Source organism: Pristis pectinata, chromosome 27 (assembly GCF_009764475.1).
Source record: "Pristis pectinata isolate sPriPec2 chromosome 27, sPriPec2.1.pri, whole genome shotgun sequence".
NCBI lineage: Eukaryota > Metazoa > Chordata > Chondrichthyes > Rhinopristiformes > Pristidae > Pristis > Pristis pectinata.
Window position 1 is genome coordinate 17,440,928 of NC_067431.1, and position 27,418 is coordinate 17,468,345.

At 45.0% G+C, this 27,418-nt stretch overlaps 1 protein-coding gene across 1 annotated transcript in view; it reads right to left on the minus strand.

The window, feature by feature from the left end:
• bcl9l (bcl9 like) overlaps positions 1-27,418 on the minus strand; it is a 111,982-nt gene that overhangs the window by 40,107 nt on the left and 44,457 nt on the right. Inside the window, 2 exon segments of the mRNA XM_052039709.1 lie at positions 6,131-6,447; positions 17,081-17,205. Coding sequence (XP_051895669.1) covers positions 6,131-6,435 — 305 coding nt within the window. The 5' untranslated portion in view covers positions 6,436-6,447; positions 17,081-17,205.

Here is a 27,418-nt window from a genome sequence, read left to right on the forward strand (position 1 = left end):
AAAAAATGTTGCCATTCAATTTTTTTTTAATTCATTTGCCTTTTGAAAGCTTTTATTCAGTCTGCTTCAGCTGCCCTTTCAACCACTCTATTCCAGGCCAAAAGAGCAGAACAACAAAAAAATAGCAGAAGTTGGAGATTGCCGTTCAACACCTCAAGTCTGCTCTGACATTCAGTAAGGTCACAGCTGATCAGATCTTTCCTTCCTCAGCTCCTTAAACCATGATTCATCTATAATCAATCCATCTCAGTCTTGAAAATACTTGTCCCTCACAGGTCTTGGGTAGAGAATTCCAAAGATTTGCAACTCTTTGAGAGAAGAAATTCCTCATTTAGTCTGAAATGGTCGACTATTTATCTTATGACAGTGCCTTGAGCTCTAGACTTCCCCACCAGGAGAAATATCTTCACAGCCTTTGCCCTGTCAAAACCCCATCAGAATCTTTTCGATTTAATCTGGCCAGTGCGTGAACATTTTTTTCCCCTCATTTCTTCTTTGCTTCATTTGCAGGTCTTTTAAACCACTGGGTAAAGGGGGTCCGGGGGCAGCGGGGGACGTGGAACAACTCAAAATGGTTTAAAGGAAACATCTAAATTCACAAGTGGCATTTAGACAAGGGTGACACCCAATGACATCAGCAGCAGCTGTCAGGTTGAATAGGAAGTTAACACGTCACTTCACCAAAAACATTTTTCTGTATTACCAATTGTGAAATTCCCCAGAATGACGAGCAAATGTACCACCTACACACAAAGCAGCCATCCAGGTCTGAAACTGGTAATAGCAGAGAGTTCTCTAAGTAATCACAAGTGCTATCAGGTGAGAACCCAGATTGCTCTTTTCACCCAGCACCTCCAGACAAATGCGAGTGTTCTTTCTCATGGGGTTTTAGGCCAACTGTCTCAGAGAGAAGAGCTCGAACTTGACCAGTACTGCTGGTCTCAGCTATAGATGGGCAGAAGCGAGCTTTGAGAGCAGAGTTAAAGGGGGTGGTCATCATCCCCTCACTGACGTGATGTAGCAGTTTCTGATAACAGTTAAAACGCACGAAGTGGCAGAGACCCAGGAATCAATTAGGGGAAGTCTGAAGCTGCTGTTTTTGGTCCCCACCACTGGATTTTGTTCTCTAGCTTTCTCTAACCATTGCCTGGTGGTGGACCAAACCATTTGAAGCCATGGTCATAGAGCCATACAAAGAAGAGTCATGGAATTGTACAGCATGGAAACAGCCATTCAGCCAACTTATTACACCAATCAGTGGGCACCCATCTGTGTTAATTCCATCACCCAGCACTTGGTTCATAGTCTTCTATGCCTAAGTGATTCAAGTGCTCATCTAGACACTGGTGTCAGTGACCCAGCTTCATAGCACTTAGGCAATGCATTTCAGATACTCGCTACTCTCTGGGTGAAGGTGGTCCCCCTCATATCCCCTCTAAATCTCTTCCCCCTTACCCTATTACCTCTGATCTACCTCTGATATGGGAAAAAGTTTCATGCAGTCCACCCTATCTATTCTCCTCAGAATTTTATACACCTTGATCATGTCCCCTCTTAACCCTCTCCAATCCAGGAAGAACAGACCTAACTTCTCCAGTCTCTTCTCACGACTGAACTGCTCCATCCCAGGCAACATCCTGGTGAGTCTTCACCATCTCCAGCACTATCACATCCTTCCAATAGCAAGGTGACCAGAACTGTACGCAGTACTCCAGCTGATGCCTGATCGAGGTTTTATAAAGGTGGAGCATAACCTCTCTGTATTCGATGCTCTGACCAATGAAGGCCACTATTCTAATAAGCCCTCCTAACCACGTTTTCTACCCATGTTGCCACCTTCAAGGATACATGGACTTGTACTCCAAGGTCCCTCTGTTCCTCAAGACCCTACCATTCATTCATGGTGTATGTCCCAGTCTTGTTAGTATTCCCAAAATGCATCTCCTCACATTTGTCTGGATTAAACTCCATCTGACATTTTTCAGCCCAATTCACCAATACTTCAATATCTCTCTGCAGCCTAAAACTACCTTCCACACTATCAACAACTCCGTCAATCTTCATGTCATCCGCGAACTTACTGATCACGCCTCCCACACCCAAGTCATTCACAATTACAAACAGCAAGGGGTCCCAGCACCAATCATTGTGGGACACCACTAGTCACAGCCCCAGCCATCCCTTCCCTAGTCTCCCATAGCAGCCATGGATAAATCCCATCCGCTCTTGGGGATATATCCACTTTTAAGCCTGCTAAGTCATCAAGTACCTCCTCTTTATTTATGAAGACCGGCACTAGACTTTCACCCATGCCTTCAATGAATTCTCCAATTACAAAGTCTGTTTCCTTTGTGAATACTGATAAAAAGTATTCATTTAGGACCTCACCTGTACCTTCTGGCTCCAAGTACAGATTCCCCATGTTGTCCCAACAGTCCCTACATTTTCCCTAGTTGTTCTTTTGCCCTTAACATGCTTATAGAACGCCTTCCAATTTACCTTAATCCCATCCGCTAGTGATCTTTTGTGACCCCTCTAAGCCTTCATTTCCTTTTTAAGCACCTCTCATAGACTTTTCATACTCTTGACAGGCCTTCTCCATCATTAGTCCCTATACCTGTCATACGCTTCCTTTTTTTCCTCTTTATCCAACCCTCACTATCCCTCAACGTCTAGGGTTCTCAATACTTGTCATCCGTGACTTTTACCCTGACAGGAACAAGTTGGCCTTGAACTCTTGCTATTTCCACACACTGGGAAGCATTCAAGGGAGATGTATGCTTACCCGCCAGTAGTTGCACCTAATCTACCATTGCCAGCTCCTCCCTTATGTTAATGAAATTGGGCTTTCCACAGTTTAAAAAGTTTATTCCTGGTCCACCCCTATCCTTTTCCATAACCACTTTAAAATACATGGAGTTATGGTCACCATCTCCAAACTGATCCCCCACTGATTCTCCCTCCACTTGACCAACTACATTCCCCAAGGTAAGGTCCAGGAATGCTCCTTCCCTCATTGGTCTATCTACATTCTGCATCAAAAAGCTCTCCCGGACACATCTAAAAAATTCCACCCCTTCTGAGCCTCAAAAGCAGTTAGTACTTGGAAATTGAAATCCACCAGTATGATAACCCTATTTTTATTGCATCTGTCTGATATCTACCTAGATATCTGTTCCTTTATCTCCTGTTGACCATTGGGAGGTCTGTAATACACCCCGAGCAAAGCAACAACACCCTTTTTGTTTCTGATCTCTACCCATACGGCCTCATTTGAGAAACCTTCCAGGATATCCTCCCTCAATACTCAAGTCATGCAATCTTTGACTAACAGTGCAATACCTCCTCCCCTTTTATACCCTTCTCTGTCTCACCAGAATTTCTATACCCTGGGATACTAAGATGCTAGTCCTGCTTGATCTTCAACGATGTCTCTGATGGCAACAATATCGTAGACCCCCATGTTAATTAAAGCTTTGAGTTCATCTACTTTACTGCTTATACTCCTTGCATTAAAATAGATGCAATTTAGCTTTGAATTCCCTTGACATACACTTACTTGCTTGTTTTACCTCGTGGACATACAAACTATTTTTCCTCTTCTTGGTGCTCTACTTGGATAGAGGAGCAAAGTTTCTGATCTCATATCCTCACTATCAACAAAACCATTAATTGGGCAGTCAACAACAATGGTGGTGAAATGGAGTTGTGCAGATTCATTAGATGCATTGTAATCTAATTCTACCGACAGCAATTTGTTCACTATAATATTACACCAATGGTGAATTATACATGTTCACTATAATCTCACTCCAGTAACACTGCTCTCTTTACTATCACCCAATATTACCATAAATTAACTGCTTCTTTTAGTCAAACTGCATTGACACTGACCCATTCACTCTAGTCCAGCTGTACTGATGCGTCCTTTCCATAGTCCAGCTGTTCTGACACTATCTGCTCACAATAGTCCACTGTGCTACCACTAGTCTGTACAGCCCAGCCAGCTGTACTCACACAGGTTTGATCGATACTGACACTGCTCCTTCCACAATAGTCCAACTGTGCTGCAATGAGTCTAGCTGCTGTCCAGCTGTGCTGAAATTAGTTCAGTGTTGTCCAGTCATGCAGCCACTAGTCTATTCAATCTGGCCCAGCTGTGCAGCCACAGGTCTGTTCACTCTGGCCCAGCTCCACTGACACTGCTCTGTTCATTATCATCATCACTGTCATTAGCCTGCACACTTTCATTCAGCTGTACTGACAGTGGCAAGTTCACTCTAGTTCAGTTGTACTGAAACTAACTGTTCACCATGATCCAGCTTTGCTGACACATTCTTGTCCAACCGTGTCTGAAACTGATTTATTGAAAATGTTAAAGCTGTACGTACACTGGTGTGTTCACAACAGCCCAAGTGTGCTGAAATCAGTTCACCCGCCCAGCTGCACTGGCACAAGTCTGTTCACTATTATCTAGCTCCACACACACTAATTCAGCAGTACGCACTCAATTCAGTCCAACCGTGTTGCTACTGTTCAGTTCAGTCCAGTTTATTTGTACTGACACATTTGTTTACATTTGTCTAATGCAATGCTACAATTCTGTCCATCGTAAGCTGTGCAGAGAACACAGTGATCAATTTCATCCTGCTGTACCATCACTAGTCGGTCAACACTAGTCTGTTCATGATCATCACTGTAATGAATTGAGTGTCAATTACAGTCCAACTGTGCCACTTCTAGTTGGTTCACCGTGATCACAATCTGCCATTAGCAAACCCATTTGGCTGTACTTATACCAGTCTCACCCTGTTGTCTCACGCTAATGACACGGTGCCCTTTATCTCCACACTATATTCCAGCTGCACTGCTGCTGGTCTGTTCACTGAACACCTATGCTGAAAATTGCTCTCTGTTCAGTGTAGTCCAACTGCACCGACCCACACCAGTGCAGTGCAGTCCGGTCCAACTGCACCGACCCACACCAGTGCAGTGCGGTCCGGTCCAACTGCACCGACCCACACCAGTGCAGTGCGGTCCGGTCCAGTCCAACTGCAATGATGCTTGCCTGTTCAGTATAGTCTAATTGAACTGACACCCCTATTCAGTAATCCAGCCGAACTGCCATCAGTCTGTCCGACTAATCCCAACTGCACACTCACTCGTAGGTTGTTTGCAATCCAGTTGTGGCACCAGTCTGTCCCCCACGTTCCTGCTGTGCTTCCATTATTCTACACACTATAGTCCAGCTGTAGTGACAATACATGGCCCACTACAGTCCAGCCATGTTAACATTAGCTTTCTCACTCTAGTTGAGGCAGGCTGACACTAATCTGTTCAATATTGTCAATCTGTGTTGTCACTGGGCTGTTCATTCTTGTTCTGTGATTTCAGTACGCTTGTTCATTACAGTCCACCAGTCTGTTCACTGTAACCCATCTTTATTAATATTGTCTGTTCAGAATAATACAGCTGTGCTGCCGTTACTCTGTTCACTCCAGTCCAGCTGTATTTAGTCAGTCTACAGATGCTGCCATCACAGTTCAGCTGTGCTGACACTTGTCTGTTTACCCTAGTTCACCTGTATTGCCACTCGTCTTTCACTACAGCCCAACCATGCTGCTCGTAAGAGACACTGGTTCAACACTATCACGTGCCCTCCAGTGGAAGTAAATGAACATCGTTGCACTGTCCAGCCAACTACATTGCAAGTTTATGCACTTCCAACACTAACCCATTCTATGAATGAGTCTCCAGTACTCCAGCCACAGGGCACAGTTATCAATTCTCCATTGTAGATGGCCAATGCTCTGTAGTGTGACTCACTGTATTTCACAATAAACACAAGATGCCCGACAGCTAGAAAAAAAAACCTCTGTTTGCAGAAGTCTGCATTTGCATCGATTCAAAAATCTTTACATGCAACTGAATGGGCAGACAGGGCCAAAACCTCCTCCTCCCCAGGCCCTGTTTCTCAAACCTTTACCCCAAACTTGTAATTCATTGCACAAAGTTTAAAAGATGTCAAATTTCACAAACCAAACTTCTAGTTAATATCCGCAAATTAGCGGCAACTTTCTTCCAAACACCCTGCATTGGCCCTTCGGCAATAGTAATGCAGATTAAATACCTTTGTGTGTCAGTCAGTGGGGGGCTCTTCAGACCCCGAGGCTTGGAACAGCCCGAATGAAGTGTGCCTGGGCTGTGGGACATCATGCCAGGTGAGCCCGGGCTTTTTAAGTGCTTGTTGGGGCTCGAGTTCTTCTGGGCTCGGGCTGGCTTCTGTGAGCCGGCCAACATCTTACTGTCTGCCAGCCGAGTTTTCTCCTTCTTGTTTTTCTTCTGACAAACGAACTGCTCCAGGATGGGGAGCTCCTGCGGCACGGAGAGTATCCGCTGAGGGTCAGCCTGCTCTTGCTGCCGGTACTCTCTCATCTCCTGAGCTCACTGAGGGAAAGAAAAAGAATGTAAAATTAAATAGCAACCAGATAAAATTTAAACAAAAAACACAAAATCCACCAAAAACATCACCCGGAGCCAAAAATATAATCTGGAGCCAAGAAACTTTTGAGTTGCAGCAATATTTACTTCATCGTATAGTCTAGCCCCTGCCAATAAGAGCCACATTCCGTTTGCCTTCATAATCACTTGCCAAACTGGCTTGCAAATTTGAAAAACATGATGATTCTGGAAGACCTGAAGATGGGTACTGACTCGAAACGTTGACCGCCTGCTTTTCTCCACGGATGCTGCCTGGCCTGCTGAGTTCCTCCAGCATCATCGTGTTTCTCATCTAGATTCCAGCATCTGCAGTCTTTTATTTCTCTGGCTTGCAAATTTTCTGAGTGTCTTATACGAAGGCACCTTAACCTCTCTGAACACCGACAACTAATACTTTCTTATCATTTAAGTAATCTTGTTTTTCTATACTTCCTACCAAAAAGGATGCCTCATAATTTTTTCCTCATTATAGTCCACCACCAACCTAACTAAATCCCTTTGCATTCACTCTTGGTCTTCCTCACAAATTACTTTAATGACCATCTTTGTGACATCTGTTAACTTTTATATATTATGTGCAGCCCCTTCATTTAAATCATTCATACAGACTGCAAATAGCTGAGGCCTCAGCACTAACCCGAGACAAGTCACTTGTTACAGCTTACAACTTGAAAATGACCCATTTATCCCTATTCTTTGTTTTCTATCTGTTAACCAATCCCCTATTCAAGGTAATATATTACTCTCTCAACCTTATAAGTTCTTATCTTATGCAGTAATCTTTGTTGTGCCATTTTACTGAAGATCATTTGGAGATCAATATACATCCATTTGCTTCCATGATATTCATCCTGCCAATCAAATCCTCAAGGCATTCCAATATGTTAAAAATGATTTCCCTTCCATGAAACTCACGTTGACTGTACCTTTTCTAAGTTCTGTGTTATCACTTCCTTAATAATGGATTTCAACATCTTCCTCCCCTATACTCTTTCAGTCCAGATGAAGGGTTTCAACCCAAAATGCTGACTGTCCATTTCCCTCCACAGATGCTGCCTGACCCGCTTGTTCCTCCAGCAGTTTGCTTATTGCTCCAGATTCCAGCATCCGCAATCTCTTGTGACTCCATTTTCCCAACATCCGATATTAACCCAATTGGTCTGTCCCCCGTTTTCTCTCCTTATCCTTTCTTGAATGTTAAATTTATTGTTTTCCCAATCAGGAAACGAAGGAAGTTTTTAAAAAATCATAAACAATACATCCACTATCTCTGCAGCTCCCTATTTTAGAATTATAAAGCAAAATATTGCTGGAAATCTGAAATAAAAACAAAAAATATTGGGAATATCTGGCAGGATAGCCAGCATATGCGGAAGGGGGAAACAGAGTTAAGTTTCATGTTAATAACTTTTCATCAGAACTAACTCTGACAAAAGGTCATCAACCTGAAATGTTAACGCTTAAAGTGAATGGGAAGTTCTATCATATCCCATAGAGGATACTTTACTGAGGTGACTAATTAATCCTGTGTTATTACACATTCCCATAACTAAAATAGCTTGTTTGCTGAAAGGGTTCACAAAATATTGCTCCAAGAATTGCAACAAATGGATTCCATTGGTATTGGTATTGGTTTATTATTGTCACTTGTACCAAGGTACAGTGAAAAACTAGTCTTCCATACAGCTTGTAGAGGTCAATTCATTACACAGTGTAGTTACACTGAGTTAGTACAGAGTGCATTGATGCAGTACAGGTAAAAACAATAACAGTACAGATTAAAGTGTAACAGCTACAGAGAAAGTGCAGTTCAATAAGGTGCAAGGTCACAACAAGGTAGATCGTGAAGTCATAGTCCATCTCATCGTATAAGGGACCTCATCCATTGCTAATTTCACTTGACCAGTTTATTTGAGCATTAGTTCCCCAGCATTGCGAAAATTACCTAATTATCACTAGAAGTGACAGCTACAGAGTGACAGACCAAGACCTTTAAAGTGGGATCATATTAATTAGTTTGTTTTTGGTCAAAATGAATACAATGGGCTAAATGGCCAGCTGTAGATTTCTATTGTTCTATGACTTTGGACCAACAATTCCGAAAGTTTCTCCCAGCCTTGTTGATTTGTCAATTCCAGTAATAGGATGGTCGGTGGTGAACTCATCGGAGATCCTGGCAATATTTTCATCCAGTCATTCCTACATTCCCATAAATGTAATTGAGAAAAAAAAACACAACAGTGCCACATGCTGAAACTATGTCTGCTAATGTGTTCATAACACCACAAACTGGTCATCTCTCTCCACTCTCAGTCCTGATGCAGGGTTTTGACCTGAAACATTGACAATTCCTTCCCCCGCATCCCCCACCACCACCCACCACAACAGATGCTGCTCGACCCGCTGAATTCCTCCAGCAGATTGTTTGTTGAGAAACATTGTTTGTCACTGGTATGATGAACAGTAATTTATGCATTCAAAGAGGGAGAAAAAGTTGAGCCACCGGGGACAGGCAGCACCAAAGGACTTCTACCTGCTCATATATACTGCGGCTTGCTCTTTCGTAGAAGCCATGGTCACAAATCTGGGAGGTAGACAAGGTGTTTGCAACACGGTCAGTATGGCAGTGGGACACAGGGTGGCAGGCAACCCTTTGGACGTATTCTTTGTCAAGAAGGTTCTCTCGGATTGCTGCTGTTTTGAAACCAGGGGCTTTTGCCTGCAGGACTTCAGGGCGGGGGTATCTCGATGCTACCTTTGGAAATACATAGAACACAGAACAGTACAGCACTGGACAGGCCATTCGGTCCACAATGTTGTGCTGATCTTGATGCCAATTTATATAAGATGTCCTCTTCCAGTGTAACATCCACATCCCTTCATATTCATGTGTCTATCTAAAAGCATCTTAAAATCCACCAAACTGCCTGCTTCCACTACCCCTGGTAACTCATTCCAGGCACCTACAACTCTGTGTGTAAAAAAAACTTGCCCCCTCACGTTGCCTTTAAGCTCCATCCCCACCCCACCCCGCGCCGCCAAACTTAAAAGCATCTCCTCTTGTGTTTGACATTTCTACCCTGGGGAAAAGATTCTGTCTACATAGAACATATATACATTAAATCCATAACATGCACTTTAATTTTGCATTCTTAACTTTTATACAGACTCCATCAACTTTTACCGATGCACCATAGAAAGCATCCTATCTGGATGTATCACGGCTTGGTACAGCAACTGCTCCGCCCAGGACGCTCAAGAAACTGCAGAGAGTTGTGGACACAGCCCAGTGCATCACGGACACCAGCCTCCCCTGCTTTACCTCTCGTTGTCTTGGTGAAGCAGCCAGCATAATCAAAGGCCCCACCCACCCAGGACATTCTCTCTTCTCTCCTCTTCCATCGGGTAGAAGATACAGGAGCCTGAAGGCACATACCACTAGATAAGGACAGCTTCTACCCCACTAAGACTATTGAATGATTCCTTTATACAATGAGATGGACTCATGATCTATCTTGTTGTGACCTTGCACCTTATTGCACTGCACTTGCTCTGTAGCTGTGACGCTTTACTCTGTACTGTTACTGTTTTTACCTGTACTACATCAATGCACTTTGTACTAATTAAATGTAACTGCACTGTGTAATGAATTGACCTGTACAATCGGTATGCAAGACAAGCTTTTCACTGTACCTTGGTACAAGTGACAGTAATAAACCAATACCAATACCAAAAGCTTTCTGAAAATCCAGGTACACCATATCTAGCCTATCTATGCTCTCATAATTTTAAAAACCTCTATCAAGTCTCCCTCAGCCTCTGATGTTCTGTTGCAGGTTGCCCAAATGTTACTTTTAAACATTTATACTTTTATTTATACAGCATGGTAACAGGGTCTTCCAGCCAACGAGTCCGCGCCACCCAATCACACCCATGTTAACCTACTAACCCGTACATCCTTGGAACACGGGATGAAACCGGAGCACCCGGAGGAAACCCACCCAGTCACGGGGAGAATGTACAAACTCCTTACGGACAGCGGTGGGAATTGAACCTCAATCGCTGGCACTGCAATAGCATTACGCTAACTGCTATGCTACCATGCTGCCCAACGTTTAAAGCTGCCGCTATCCTTCTGGGACAAGGGAAGTGAAGTGCATTGTCGGTTCTGAAGTCAGAGCCTCTGTTCACTCTCCTGATGCAGAAAGAGCACATGCTGACAGTTCTGCACCCCTGCTGTGTATATGCTGACGTCCTGTCTAGATTACATTGAGGGAGCAGGAAACTTCATTGCATGAAGTTTCTTACATGAAGAACCTCTGAGATCTGGACAAAAAAGCATCAGGTTAAGATTACGGTTAAAGCCATTGTCCACCCGCCATCCATCTTCTACAACCAGAGGAAACCATGATCACATGATTTTTTCAAAACCATCCAGAGTGCCATATATGCAGCAAACTGGACATTGGTCAACCCAATGCAACACACTCAACTCTAAAAACTGAAAGCAGGAAGGCCACCAGACCAAGGATTGCAAGGAGACCATATGGGGAGGAAGGCCACCTGCATAGGGCTTGCCCCACATGTTCTTCCACCTAAGTACAGAAAATAACAGGGGCAACTGGAGAACACCTCCCCTCTCCCTGCTGAGACTCCAGCTGAGACTGTGCCTAGTGAAAGGAAGGAAATTCCAACCACCTCCAGCTGTCAGCCCCTGGCCTCTTCCTCAGGAGACTGAAATAATGAATGAGGAGGCTGTAGGGGAACAAACAGGATTATGGCAGGTTGTGAAGAGAGAGAAAAAAAACGTATAAACTGCCCTCTGTGACCTCTCACAACTGCAAGATGAATAGAAAAAAGCAGTGGATATCCCAGGTGGATGCCAGCAGCTTCTCCCTGCCCAAAGATTAAGGCTCACAGGCAGGTCAACACCACAAATGGAAGAAGTGTCAAGAGGAAAGGGACAGAATGATGGAAAGAAGCCTTGGCCATGAACCTGCTAGGGAAGGGAACAGCTCGATGCACCCCAGCTCTGGAGTCAGGGAGCAACGCACTGCCTGGGCACCCCAGCACCAGGAACGATACACTGCCCAATGCACAGCAGGTCTGGGAGACCTCGGGCAATGCAGTGCCCGAGGCACATTAGTGATAGGAAACTGGATACATCGGCTCAGAACCTGAATCAGATGGAGAAGACAACAGCGACCGAGAACCAGCAATGCTGCCAGCTTCAATGCAATGGAGGCTCGTATCTCAAATCAGTGCACATGCAACAATTTATGCTGGATTGGAAATGCTGGGACAGAGAAACTGACTGACTTTGGACACTAAATTTAAACGATACAATGGGTTTAAATATCGCACCAACTAACACGCAGCATGAGAAGTGCTGCGCGATACATTGCAGCCTTCGGATACCTTGCCAAAATATAGACTGATCTGCTGTTTCTACAGGAGTGCAGCTTACTGTAGCTCAGCAAGCATCACCAGTGGTTGTGATGGTGGTCCCACAGGCAATCAACGTGGTCGGGGCACGTTGATTGCTGCTCCTTCATCCTCGGTACAGTGGGGAGGCAACTTCATCATCACTGAAGTTAAATTAGTCATCAATAGACATCTCCTCTTGGCAGATGAGAAACACTCCGCTCTGGCTAATCAATGCGTACACCGTGTCCCTGCACTCCAGCCACTCCTGCTGCTGCTGTCGATGCCCCAGCCAATCATTCTGGCTGGGGACATCAACTGCGTCAGGGGTCGAAAGCAAAGTGGACGTCACCTCCAGAGTCCTGATGGGAGCTGTAAAAGATGCCAAGGTGTGCGACATCTTAAGCAGCCCTGTAGAAGGAGCACTGTGGCAATGCACCTGGCCATGACCAGACGGCTCAGTTCGGTCCCAGGCAGTCTTCCTGTTTGTATCCCATTCATGGTGAGATCCACCGGTATCATGTCAGTGTTCTTGTTTGACCACTGCCTCCTGTTGCCTGACTGTCACTGACAGTAAGAGCTTAAGGTTGGCAGAGGGACACAGAAGCTGACAAGTCAAACTGCTGACCCCATAAAACAGAGGAATTTAAAAGGTATTAATCAGGTTGGATATCTGTGAAAAACCCTCTTTGATTTCCACATGTACTGATGGGAAGCAATCAAGGTGAATATCAAGAGGCTCTTCATCATTAAAAATGTTCAGAAAAGAAGAGAGAAAGAGTCAGGAGGAGTTGTGTCAACTCCAGAATAGCATGTAGAATCTGCTCCTGCTGTGGTCAGTGGGGGTGGATCTGGAGAAGGAACTCCAACACAAAGAGCCTGGGGATTCTCCAAGATCACCCTGCAATCTGTGGAGTTCGTACTTCTCCTTCCAAGGAATTCACAGAGAGAGCTCAATGACTAGCAGCCTTAATGAAGAGCTCAGTAAAGTCTAAGGATGTAACAAGTGAAGTCGATACAAGGGAACCTGTAAATGTGTGTATTTGGATTTTCAGAAAGCATTTGGCAAGGTGCCACAGAAAAGGCTGGTGCACAAGATAAGACCTCATGGTATTAGGGGAAGTGTGTTAGCATGGTTATTACATAGAAGATGGAGAATTGGAATAAATGGGTCTTTTTCAGGCTGGCAGGGTGTAACTAGTGGAGTGCCCTGAGAATCAGTCCTGGGCGCTCAGCTATTTACTATGTATATGAATGACTCGAGGAGAGGGCAGAATGTAAAGTATCCCAGTTTGCTGATGACACAAAACTAGGTCAGTAGGCATATTGCTGAGAGGATATTGGGACTCTGCAACAGGATACAGATACATTGAGTGAGTGAGCAAAAACTTGGCAAAATGGAGTTTGGTGTGGGAATGAGAGAAATTACGCACTTCAGTGAGAGGAACCTAAAGAAAGACTATTATTTAAATGGAGAAGGATTGCAGATGAGTGAAGTACAAAAGGATCTCAGTGTTCTTGTGCATGAACTGCAAAAACTTAGCGGGCTGCGGTTTGGAAGGTAAATGGCAATTGGTCTTTACTGGCAGAGGGCTGGAGTGAAGAAATAGGGAAGTAACCTTACAATTGTATAGGACATTGGTGAGGCCACACATGGAGTACTGTGCAGAGATTTGGCCTCCTCACTTAGGTAAGTATATACGAGCACTGAAGCAGTCCAACATGTAGGATCCTATGGCAAGTGTTGAGTTGTCTCTACTAGTGGGGGAATCTAAAACAAGGGGACAGAGTTGCAATGAAATTACAGGGACAGTCATTCAAAACTGAGGTGCACAAGAACATCTCACAGATGGTGGTGAGTCACTGGAAATCTCTACCCAAGAGCTTGTAGAGGTCAGATCATTGAAGGTGTTTAAAGGGAAGGTAGATATATTTTTATAAAGATCAGAAGGGTATGGGGAAATGGCACAGGAGGGCTAAGGCCTGATGTATGATCAGCCATGATCATATTGATGGTGGAGCAGGTTGAGAGGCCAGTGGCCCACTCCTGTTCCATGTTCTTGCGTTCCTATGTCCTTGGAGTTGCTGACAAACTCTATCCATTCCTTTGAGACTGGCTGAGTTGTAGTTGGCTCTGTGGGATTGGATGGACCCAGATCTGCTGGGAAGTGTACAACACTATGCTTCTACCTGGTAGCATGTCAGGATCCATGAGAAAGAGCATCATTTATAAAGGGGAAAGGGAGAAGATCAGAAATTGGTGACATATCTCACCGTTAAACATGGATTTCAAGATTCTTACCAAGGCCATTGCTAAGTTAATCAAATCCCTACCCAGACAGACCTGCACTGTACCCGGTAGAAAGATCTCTAATGACCTTGAGTTGCTCAGGGATGCAATAACCTGCATACAGGACAAGGCGGTGGACACTTGTTTATCCAGCATGGGCCAGGATAAAGCCTTTGACAGAATAGCACATACATACATAATGAACATGCTCTCCATTGTTGGGGAGTGAATCCATAACTGGATACAACTGCTCTACACAGACATCAGTGCTGTCATATCAACAGGTGGGAAACAAAAAGCTTCCTGATCAAATCTGAAGTTGGACAAGGCTGCATTCTCTCCTCTGTCTTGTTTATGTGTTGTATTGAAACTTGAAAAATCCATCAGAAAGGAATAAAGTAGGGGGTGATGATCCCTGGTAATGGGGGCACTGAAGTCAAAGCCTTCCTGTACGTGAACAATGTAGCATCTTCTGCACCAACACACTATCTCTGTGGATCGATAAGCATCTGCAGCTAGTCTGAACCGACTTCAGAGGCCGGAGTGAATCATAGCAAAAGTGATGCCATGTTCTTTAGCAACTGGTCTGACTGATTTGTTGCTTTCTTTTCCATAAGATTCGGTATTTGATGGTGCTGGGAATCTGGTCCAGAGGAGCTCGTGCACGCAGCAACAAATGGTTGAAGCAAAAAACCATGCTGGGAATGTGGGAGTGGCACACACCCTCATGGGAAAGAAACAGGTTACCAGGTAATATGGTGCAGGTGTAGCTCATATCCTGTGATAAGGCAGTCTCAAGTCATTCCATTTTGTGTGGAGATCAGAAGGTTGTTATTATATACAGGTCTCCAGAGAAAGGGGGGGGGGGGGTGGGAGGGAGAGGAAAATAAACCCCTGATGGTCTTCTATGTGTCTGGCCACATAAAGCTGTACCACAAAGCCCAAGTAAGCAGATACCAAATAATGACTGTGTGCTGAGGTTCCATCTGGCCCCAGTGTTGTGAAAAACAGGCCTGGCCCCTTTGCTGCAGAACATTCCATTCAGTTGTACAATGCCACACTATATCCCCCTCTTCTGCAGAAAAATGCCTTTGATTACGTCAATCAAGCAATGGTCTGCATGGCATATCCTTGATGTCCTGTAGGAGAAGGAGACAGTGGATCGTGTTGAATGATTCCCCGAGCACTGTCGATGTTATCTGGCAGAAGGCCTCATCACCCAAGCTTGGAAACAGGGACAAAGACCTCGTGTGGCTGGTGATAGGGAGGGCCCTCCTTGTCAGATCCATCATGCACAGCCAGACTCTCAACCCCACCACATGCTGCCCTTGAGGAATTGCACACGGTTACCATGGATGTACGCTGAGGCAAACGTCAGCTAAAAGACACACTTTGGTTGCAAGGAGCTAACTGCAACTCAATGCTGTCAACTGGCACAATCCAAGGGGCAGGAGGACTTGCTCAGGGACAAGCTGAAACTGGGTGTAGCCGTCACAAGGCTCTACGGTGAAAGATCAGTCTGGAATCCTGCCACCACTGAACACCAAGGGACAGGGCCCTGTGGAACAGCCTCTCCAAAATTCAACTGATGCAATGCTTGAAGATGAGACACCAGTGATATTGACACATTGTAAGAGAATGTACTGAATTGCTTGGCACACTATATTACAACATATTTTATGAATAAAGTATATATTTTTTTAGAAAAATTGTTCCATCCATTGGGCCGACATCACACGCCAATAACATAGTTCCCAAACTTCACGGCCTTCTTGCACCAAGCTATCAGAAACTCTCCTCTTGCACCCTCCTTGCACTCACATTGTCCTAGCCCACACTCTCCTCTCATAATGCTCACTATCTTCTCACAACATCCTGGCAGCCATTCACCTTCCCACTGTAACCAACCTCACACCAGTGTTGGACCATCCTTATGCCAATGCCCCTCCTGTCCTGCCTCAGCATCCTCATCCCATCCCAGCAGTCCCTCCTTCTCACGTCACCACCCGCCCTGCCAACTCCCCTGATGGGCTTGCTCAGCACACACAGCATCCTCACTTCCCCATCAAACTCCCCCAGTGCACCAACCCAGTGCCCAATTCCCCATCCTACTGCCTCAGCACTGCCTTCATTTGTCTCAAAGCCCACTCCGCCTTCAGACCATCTCAATGCCAGCTCCCCCATCGCATCACACCCAAACTCAGTTCTCAGGGACTCATCAAAAACCGGCCATACACTGTCATCAAACATGGGGCAGGAGCCAATTCCCTACACAGAAAAACAACCACACACAAGGAATATTCGCACCGTAACAATTTAACTGAACTGGCAAAAAGCTGGCCTGATCTCAATGCCAATAGAACATTCTACCCATTCCCCTCACCCTTTCCCTACCCCCACCCTAAGATCTATTCCAAAATAATCTCTCCCCAAAACCAAAAACAGGTCCTCCCCAGGTTACAAACACCCGACTTACGTATAGTCCGTACACGCAAGCGAGCATTTAGGAGACCGGCAGGATGGATTTGCCAGCTGCTGAGGGGCTGCAGGCAACCTCTGCTGCGTGGGAACCCGGTTCGCGGCCCCAATTCTGACTTTGTGAACAGAACTTACAGACAGTTCACAGGAATGGAACCCTGCCTGAGGACAACTGTGTTGTAATCATATGAATCTTGGTAGGAAGGGGGACATTGGGTCCACAGCATGCTGCCTAGCGAGCTGTCCCAGCAGGATCATCCCTATTCACTGCTGTGCCAGACAGGCAGCCCATCACACTGTTCCCAAACTCAGCTCCCTATCAGAGCATTTGATGTAATTTCCCCATCTTCTTAACTAGTTTAACTTTAATCTAATTAAGATCCTTACTGAAGATTCTCCAATCAGGCAGCTTCTTATGCAGTTGGAAAGCAAGCAGCGACCAATGAGAGAGCCTGATAGTAACACATTCCTGTTCCTTCCGCAGTATTTTGGGATCAGCGCTTCTCACTGGTCTGTGAAACAAACAGAAAGAACATGAATGAGTGACACTGCTTACAGCTTAACTGAGACACCAGCTTTTGCACTGTTAGTCTACTAGGGGGAGCTCCAGAGTCTATCCTCAAACACAGAATTAAACCCCTCCAATCAGCTGTATCACTGCCAGTGGTCAGCTGTAGTCCCCACTGCCAACAGTGATGTTTGTACAATTCAACATCAACTGGCTGACCTTACATATCAACTCTTTGGACAGGTTAGGCTATGTTAGGTTGTGTCCACTGAGCTTTAGAAGAGTACGAGGGGATTTGATTGAGATGTACAAGATCCCAAGGGGCCTTGACAGGGTGGAAGTGGAGGGGCGGTTTCCTCCTGTGGGAAAATCTAGGACTGTCTACAAGTATGGGGTTGGAGACAGTAGACTGAAGATACTGCAATCTGGAGCAACTCACAAAGCGCTGGAGGAACTCAGCAGGCCAAGCAGCATCTATGGAGGGAAATATTGACTGTCCATTTCGGGTCAAGAGCACCTGGACTCAGTCCGATGAAGGCTCTCACCCATTTCCCTCCATAGATGCTTGCCTGACCCGCTGAGTTCCTCCAGCACTTTGTGTGTTGCTGCTAAAAATATGGGGTTACCCATTTAAGACAGAGATGAGATGAAGTTTTTTTCCACTCGCTGAATATTTTTAAAACAGAAGTGGATATATTCTTCTTTAGCAAGGGGGTGAAAAGTTACCTGGGTGATGGGAATGCAGAGCTGAGGGTACAGTCAGATCTGCATGATCTTATTATACTCCAGGGTAAGTCCAAGGGGGAAGAGTGGTCTACTTCTGCTCTCAATTCGAATGTATGTATGCTTGTATTAAGCGGCCTTAGATTTGACCAGCAGGGAATTACTGGGTCTACTGCAATACTCCCACATCTTGAGGGGTGACAGAGCGCTGTAAACGAGAATGGAACTACAAACAATCTGCTGGAGGAACTCAGCGGGTCAAGTGACATCTGTGGGGGAAAGGAATTGTCAATCAGGACTAAGGGTAGAGAGCGAAGATAGCCAGTATAAAGAGAGGGAGTGTGGTGAGACAGGGGCCAGTAGATGACTGGTGGACTGAGGAGGGGGTGAAGGATGATGGGCAGATTGAGCCAGTTGGGGAGGGGGAAGGGTGGAGTTGGAGACAGAGGCAGATGGAGTTCAGCTGTGGTCAGGGGAGGGTGAAGGTGGAGACAGAAGCTGGAGGGTATTAAACGGGAACACAAAGCCTACCAGTGCTGAAATCTGTTAAGGAAGGAAGGTGATAATGGGAGCCATTAGGGGAGAGGTGAAGGGTAGATGGAACAAGAACCAGATTTGGGGAGGGGTGCAAGAGTGGAATATAGTGGGTGAAATACGTGGGTAGTAAGTGGATGGAACCAAGAGGGGGAAGGGGACAAAACTGGGTAATGTGGGGCTGGAGGAGGGGTATGGGGAATGGGAGGACCAGTAGAGGATTGGAAGGGGGGGGGGGGTGGGAAAAGGGAGAGAAACACACCAGAGGTGAGGGTTAGCTGAAATTGGAAAATTCGATGTTTATACCACTGGGTTGTATACAACCCATGCGGAATAAGAGGTGTTGTTGCTCTAGTTTGCTTTGGTCCTCACCCTGGAGAAGGACAAATTGGTGTGGGAATGAGAAGGGGAATTGAAATGGCATGCAACTCTAAACTCAGGACAGCCATGGCGGATAAGGCACAGGTTTAATGGAACTATGTGTGTAACTTTGCCCCAAAAGTAAGGCACCATTTCCATGAGAAAGGAGTGAAGGGGCAAAAGGGAGGGGGAAGAAACATGGAAGACATGGGTAGGCTGGTGTGGGGAAGGGAAGCGTGTCATCTATAGCCACAATCTGAACGTCTCTATGCATGACTTTCTCACTTGCTAGTTTCATCCCACATCGCTGCTGAGCATTCTGAAATATGCCACCTTGGTAGATGAATTTCCAGTACCTCACCAAGCATGGCAATTGATACCTGGCACTTCAGGGCTTGTTAGTGTAGCACCACTCCAAACACCCTTCCACCAAACACCTGCAGTGGCCAAGAAAACATTCTAACCTACTAATACAAGGAGGTAACAAGATACCCAAGACCAAACACACAAGTCTGAACAAGACGAGGCTCTTTTCTCTAGAAATGAAGAAAGACTTGATGGATACCTTTCGAATTATTTTGGGTCTTGGTTGAATAGATGTGGAGAAGATACTTCCACTCTGCCAGGACTCCAAGGTGTATGAGATACGTTAATAAATCCCAAGAATGGTGAGACTTACTACCACAACAAATGGCTGTGTAGCTGAAATGCAATGATCCACTCAGGAGGAAACACAGAAGAAAGGAATGAAAGAGTATGCTGATCGGATTTGATGATTGAAGGGGATAGGAAGTGTAAAACATAAATGTTGGCATGGCCCAGATGGGTCAAATGGCCCGTTTCTCCTGGGAAATCCATCTTAAAGTTCTTTCTGATTTGGATGTGGAAAAGTCAGACTAATGTTTCAAATCAGCCATAGTTCTGCATCTAAAACTTTAACTTGTCCTTTCATTCTCACCTGCTTTTGTTCACAATGATTACTTTGAAAGAAGCTGAGGGGAAATTCTTGCATTTATATAATGATTTCACAACCTCAGGATGTCCCAAAGAACCATGCAGCCAATGAAGCACTATTTGAAGTATAGTCTCTGCTATAATATAGTTCCTGTACTTTGAAGTGCAGGAACTCTTGGTATGTGGAAAGAAAATCTCATTAAATTAAGGTTTTTTGGCAATGCTGCTTCAGGTTGGACTTCTGGCCCTGGGAACACAATGCCCTTACTCGTCTTCAAATGCTGTAGGATTTTTGTATGTTCACCCTGGATAACAAAGGGGACCTAGTCAATGCAGCAAAATCTCAGTACCACCTTTCTGAGAGTTGGCACATTTCAAAGATGCAGTGCTCCCTCAGTACCGCACCACTGGGAATGCAGCCTTTGCTCCAACATTGCAAAGTTCCCCTCCCTCACAGTGCTGAGCTCCCTCAGTTGTGTCCCCTCAGTATTCCCCCTCTGATGGCATCGTACTCCCTCACTTTTGCCCTTACAGTACAGCTCTCCCACTGATCCACATAAGTATTAACATGTGCTGATTCAAGTGATGGATACATTATTGTCATAACCAACACCCTGTTTCAAAGACAAGTACAAGGCTTCACCTGCAACCCTGCTCATCTACATCATTGCCTAGGCAAGGGATTGCAAGAACGTCTGCTTCATGTGAACCTCAATAGGAGCCACTGAGTGTTGGACCATCCTCTGCCGAATCCATTCTTGTCATCTTCATCAACCCGACTCCTAAACAGCGATGGCAACAAAACCGTTGCTGAAGACAAAGCAACACAAGGAACCTGCTAAAAATGCTCCATATACAAATGACTCAGAGACAACCTGACTCTGCCCAACCAACAGAAGCCACGGAGTGTCCATAATGCCCTGTCCACTCTGAGTAGCATAATTAGCACCTATGAAGAGACTCTCAGTTTCTCTGCCTGCAAACACGCAGACTGATTTGGTAAAAGGGAGCAGGAGATCTAGAGGCTAATAAATCACCATAATAAGGCTGGAAGCACCATCATAACTCATGGGAAATAAAACATAGATCTACAGGCATCTATAGACCAAAGTCCAACAAAAAATAATGGATGGTGGGTGAAAGTGCAGAGAGACCCAACAACCTCAATGTGTGTGGATTCTTCAAAACCAACTATAGCCTTAACATCAAGGAGCCACCCATTAAGACCCATGAATGGAGAGTTGGGGCGGCACAGTGTGGAGCTACTGCCTCACAGCTCAACAACTTGAATTTGATCCCGACTTCTTGTGCTGTCTGTGCAGAGTTTGCACATTCTCCTCATCACTGCATGGGTTTCCTCCAGGTGCTTGCCTTTCCTGCCACATCCCAAAGACGTATGGGTCGGTAGGTTAATTGGCCACTGTAAATTGCCCCCCAGTGTGCACATTAATGGTACAATCTGGGAGGAGTTGATGGGAATGTGGGGAGAATTAAACGGGATTTGTGTAAATGATTGCTTGGTGGTTGACACGGACTCGGTGGGCCGAAAGGCCTGTTCCCATGCCACGTGACTCTGAGTTCACCAAGCCTGCTGATACTGACCAACCAAGCTGACACTTGAATAAACTGAGAAATAATGAAAATGAATCCATTCAATTTCTTACCAATTTCATTCTGCGTTTCGAATTGTGAAACTTGCAATTATGATTAGATAAATTCAAAGGGATGACACACGTTTTTACGTATCTGAATGGATTGTCTGGGTTCAGCAAATATAACTGGATTGCACACATCTATGCACATCACTTTGGACCAAACAGATCTGAGTGAAACCATCTGCTCCACACAGGTTTCACTGAAAGGGATCAAGGACAAATTGTGACTTGCCTATCATTCCCCCTACCACCCGGTTCATCCTTCCACAAACAACCTTTTCCAATAATACTTCATGGCTCATCACCAAATCCCATCAAGATCTGTTTCAAAGATTTGCCAACAACACGAAACAGGGTAGGATTGTGAGTTGCAAAGACACAGGGAGATTTCAAGCGAATTTGGACAAGTCAAGTGAATCGGCAAATATAGGGCAGATGAAGCAGAATGTGGATAAATGTGGAGTGATCCATTTCTCTAGCAAAAAAAAAGGTTGATATACTATTTAAATGGTGTGCCCAATAATTTAGGAAATGTAGATTGCAACCTGGCTAACCTTGTACAACAGTCACTGAAAGCAAACATGCAGGTTAATAAGGCAGTTAACAAGGCAAATGGTATGTTGGCCTTCATTGCAAGAAGTTTGGAGTACAGGAGCAAAGATGTTTTGCTCCAATTATACAGGGTCTTAGTGAGACAGGAGAATTGCTTGTAGTTTTGGTTTCCTTACCCAAGGAAGAATATATTTGCTTAAGAAAGAGCTCAATGAAAGTTCACCAGATTGATTCTGGTATGGTTCTGTCAGAGACATTCGGTTAACTTGGCCTGTATTCAGTAAGGTTTAGAAGAATGAGAGGGGATCTCATCGAAACACAAAATTCTGACAGGGCTACTTAGTATGCAGGGAGTATGTTTTCCTTGGCTAGGGTATCTAGAACAAGTGATCTCAGGATGAAGGAAGACACATATAGGAATATGTGGAGGAGAAATTTCTTAACTTTGTGGGATAACTAACCTGTCGAAGTCTCTACCACAGAAGGTGGTGGATGCCAAGCTGCTGAATTTATTGAGGAAAGAGATTAATTTCCAGACACAAAAGGCATCAAGGTGTGTGGGAAAATGGAAATATGGCATTAAGATAGAGGAACAGCCATTATAATATTGAGTGGTAGAACAGGCTCCAGAGATGTTTTCTATGTTTCTTTGTTAAAACAGACCAGGGTTGAGGACTGGAGACACAAGAGACTGCAGGAGCTGGAATCTGGAGCAAAAAACAAACGAAGTCCTGATGCAGGGTCATGACCCTTCCCCTCTCCCCCTCCCCATCACTGAGTTCCTCCAAGCAGTTTGTTTTTTCGCTTCAGGGTAGAGGACTCATTGAGGCATCAGGATACGTCAGTGCTCTCAACTCTTGCACTACATTTGAGCGTGCGCTCAGATCATGGTTGGTTCTGGTTCACATATCCCCTCTTGCACTCAACCACTGCTACCCAGGATCCTCTCAGCCACTCTTGCAGCTGCCAGGGAGCAAGAGCGGCTCCTTCCTGACAGATTCATCCAGTCCTTTCAGAACAGGTGCCTTTCCTGTGATCAACACTGAACAGAGGAAGGAACCTAGGTTCCCTCCACCCCAAACTTCTCCCCCATGTCTTTGAAGTCCAAAACCAGACAGAGCTGGACATTCAAGCAGTTGGTGATTGGAGGACTAGCGAATGCCCCCTTCTGAGTGACAGCATTCTGCCATCTCCTCAAAGTGCTGGTGCTGTGTTTTAGGGGTTGATTGTAATCCACTTAGATCTAGTACATGCTACAACAACTTAATGTAGTAACAATGTCCCAAGGTGATAGACAAGAGCCCTATCAGACAAAAGCTGATACCAAGCTACTGAAGGAGATATTACTACAGATGACTAGGCATACGGTCAGAGTTAAAGGAGGGAAGGGAGATAGAGAAATGGTGTGGCTGATGGAATCCAAAAGGTAGATAAAACCACACCTGACAATGATAGAGCAATTAAAGTCAGGGATACACAAGACGGGCCACACAAACACAATGCAGCGTGGAAACACACAGGCCTACCTGGTTCTGGGGGTACTGTAGACTGAGCCACATGCATGCTGCCGACAACAGTCCTTCTAACTTGAAACTTCTGGTACTATTTCTTTTCATACTCTCACTGACTCAGGTTGAGCTATGAGTAAGAGATGACACTGATGATATAGTAAATCAATTACTACCCACAAAGCTGGCACTGTGACTGTGAACACCCCACCCTAACCCCAATCCACTGCAGGCAAACAAGAGCCACTGCATCTTAGCCTAGAAACACTTAAGATGGAAATTCAAGTTATTCACTGAGGGCAAGCTCAGGAAACAGTTGAAATGGGGTAGCCCAGAAGAAAGAAAGAATTGGAATTGGTTTATTATTGTCACTTGTACCGGGGTACAGTGAAAAACCTGTCTTGCATACTGTTCGTACAGATCAATTCATTACACAATGCATTGAGGTAGTACAAGGTAAAATACAGAATGCAGAGTCAGGTGTCACAGCTACAGAGAAAGTGCAGTGCAAGTAGACAATAAGGTGCAAGGTTATAACGAGGTCAAAGAGAGCAGGAGAGGGACAGAGAGATATACAGATCTGAGTCGTTCTGGAACTTAAAAATGCTGGAAATGTCATGTGCAAATGTCAGTGTGAATGCATACATGTACACTCAAATGTGCATGTGTGTGAATGTCTGCACATCCACATGCAAGAACTTGACCACCTTAGGTGTGTACTTGCAAGTTCCGGTATCGCTTCCAGGATAATAATAATTTTTTTTGAACCAAACTGAGAGTGTGAGCTTAGAGATACAATACCCATTCTTTAACCCCCATCAGGCCGATACCCCAGGTATATTCCAGAACCATTATAACAAACTACCTAGTTTCTCAATTCATCTGTACATTTCCTAACTAGCACAGTAACTGCACTTCATTGGTTGAAACTTGCTTTGGGACATCCTGATGCAGAGTAGAGAAACACAAATCTATTTTTTATTTATTGTGTACAAATGGGCATCTCAGATACACCTCACTTCAGTGGTTTTTGCTTGTGACATTTTGTTGCTCTGGCCCAATGTAGAACACATTTCCAGTGACAAATTTAGAGATCGGTTCCAACATTGGATGCTGAGTGTGCAATTTCCTAGTAAACAAGTAGATCAGAGCACTAACTTTCCACTCACTTATCTGTCGAAAACACTGACACTCACTGCCTCCAACTAAAGGAGGGTCCTGCGAACACTGATTCACCAGGCAACAGATCAGCTGGCACTGACTCACTGGGGAACAGTGCTATGGGCACTAATTCCCAAGGGAGCACAGTTTCACAGGCAACAACTCTCACTGAAGAAGAATGTCATGCACTAGTGTCAGAGGGGAAAGCAGGATCCGTATTTTCAGATGTAAAGCAGTTACTACTGTTGTCAATTCCCATCCCAATTTGTCACACACTATGTTGCAAACAGGTTTGTATTTTTAAAAAGCAGTAAATTTGCTGAACAAAATATTTACAATGTTGAATTTTTTTTAAATGGGCCACAGAGACAGGGCCTAATGCAGAGAGGCCTAAACCAGCTCTGGGCCTGTTCAATCAGGCCCAGCCTCACACAACTGATTCACAGGAATTTTTATGTAAATTTTCATTCAAGCTGGTCATTATTTACAGATGGGAAGTCTGCCCTTCCAAGAACTCCCTGAGAAAGCACCAATCACAAAGTTTCTGTGTAATTTCAAACAGTCCCAGCTTATTCAGCAGGGAAACTGTTAAATTTTCAATTAGGGGCCCAGACCGAGAGAGAGGGCAAGGCAGAGAGGTGGAAAAGAGCAGGCCAGAGGGGGGAGAAATAGATTGGGGGGGGGGGGGGGTGGAGAAATAGATTGGGGGGGGTGGAGAAATAGATTGGGGGGGTGGAGAAATAGATGGGAGTGGGGGAGTGAGTGCGGGAAGGCAGGGAGGGTGGGGGAGAATGGGAGCATGTGGGGGGGACAGGGAGGGAGGGAGGGATGGGAGTGCAGGGGAGGGAGAGAGCGCTTGGGGAAGGGATATTGAGCGAGGTGAAGAGAGCAACTGAGGGAGTGGAAATGGGAGCGAGTGAGTGGAGGGAAGAGTCACGCAACAAGGTGGAGGTTGGAACGAGAAGGAGTGAAGCAGAAATGTAGAGAAAGGGAATAGAAAAAAATACACCAAAATTGATGTCAGCTGTGAGAGGGGAAGAGATGCAAAGTTAAACTTAGAGAAGTGCAAGGAACAGGACCACAGATGGAATACTTGAAACCTGCATTAATGGAACATATTTCGACAATCACGAGTCAAATCCCTGAAGCTCTTATTGTCGCAGCGAGGTCATTAAAAGCCTGACATTAGGCCCATGGTTGCTACCATCCTTCCCTCTCAAGCTCAGATTCCCAGGAGACTTGTCATTCCCTCATAGCTGTGGAAGAAAGGGTGACACAAAGCTGCTGTGTGCTGTTTAAACTGATATTACTGACTTGCCATTCCGCCCCATTCTAAAGCATTTGTCCCAGTCTGAGGCAATGCAACATATCCAAAGTAGATCAGGCATACACCTTTACATATACTCAGAGGGAAAGAGGGAACATGAGGCTGGGATGAGGGGCCATCGAGAGTGAAAGGCAAAAATGGCAGGCCAGAGGGAAAGGTCCCCTCCTCTCCCACTCGCCCTCTGGCTCTCCAGGAACAGAAGGGCAAAGGAACGGGGCCAGTGAATTGCTGGTAACACATCAGCCATTTAAAGGTTTATCAGCTCTGGGACACAATTCACACTGCTACTCAGAAAATCAGAATCCAAACAACCAAGTGAGACTCATTCAACAGCTTCTCCTTAAAGATCCCATTTACCAACTTTTCATCCATCACTTTGTCACAAACCTTTCCCTCAGATAGGAATCAAAAGCCTTTTGATTTGGTGCTTCTTACCAGGTTAGTATTTCCACCTCCAAGTGTCAGTCAGTCCATTTGCCACAAATGCAAGGAGAATTCTTCCAAAGTTTGGTTAAATTCAGTCCTCAGTTGTGAAGTGCAGCACAGCCACTGCTTACATTTCACAATGGCTGCATTGACAGAGGCCACTGGACCAACCTATCAGTCCCAATGTGCATGTTCCACACAAGTCTCCTTCTCATCTCACTAGCAGATTCTATATTGCTTTCTGCCACATTTATTTAGCTTCCCCTTAAACATATCTGTGCTACACCTCAACTGTTCCTTGTTATAGCGAGTTCCACATCCACACCACTCCTCAGGTTTAAGCTGTGATATAATGCGTAATGGTCTCTCACCTGGCTCCAATAAATACCTCCCAGCATTATGGATCTGTTTATCGGTTATAACTTTGGATGACCCTCATATTTATAGTCCTTCCAATGGTAACAATTTGCGGATCCCAAAGACAGTGGGTAATATCTAAATCATTTAGCAATGCATGGAGAAAAGCACTTCGACATTGGATGTGTTTTATTGGAGCCATTTTAAGGGCAACATCCACCTTTTCCAATGCACAAACTTGAAGATTACATATCTGAAATTAGCCAAATTAGCAGTGTGAACAGCTGTAAGAGCAGCAGTGTTAACCCTGTCAATGACTGTGAAGCAATGATACTAACAGTATGAAGGACTGTGAGCAATGGGTTGATGGTGTGCACAATTGTGTTAGTGTCAAAGATTGTGACAGTAATGGTGTGAACTGTGCAAGTTAGTATTACCAGTGTGACTGACCATAGGAGCAGAATTAGGCCATTTGGCCCATCAAGTCTGCTCCGCCATTCAATCATGGCTGATATTTTTCCAGCCCCATTCTCCTGCCTTCTCCCTGTAACCCTTAACCCCTTACCAATCAAGAACCTATCAATCTACGCCTTACATACACCCAATAACTTGGCCTGCACAGCCCTCTGTGGCAATGAATTCCATGGATTTACCACCCTC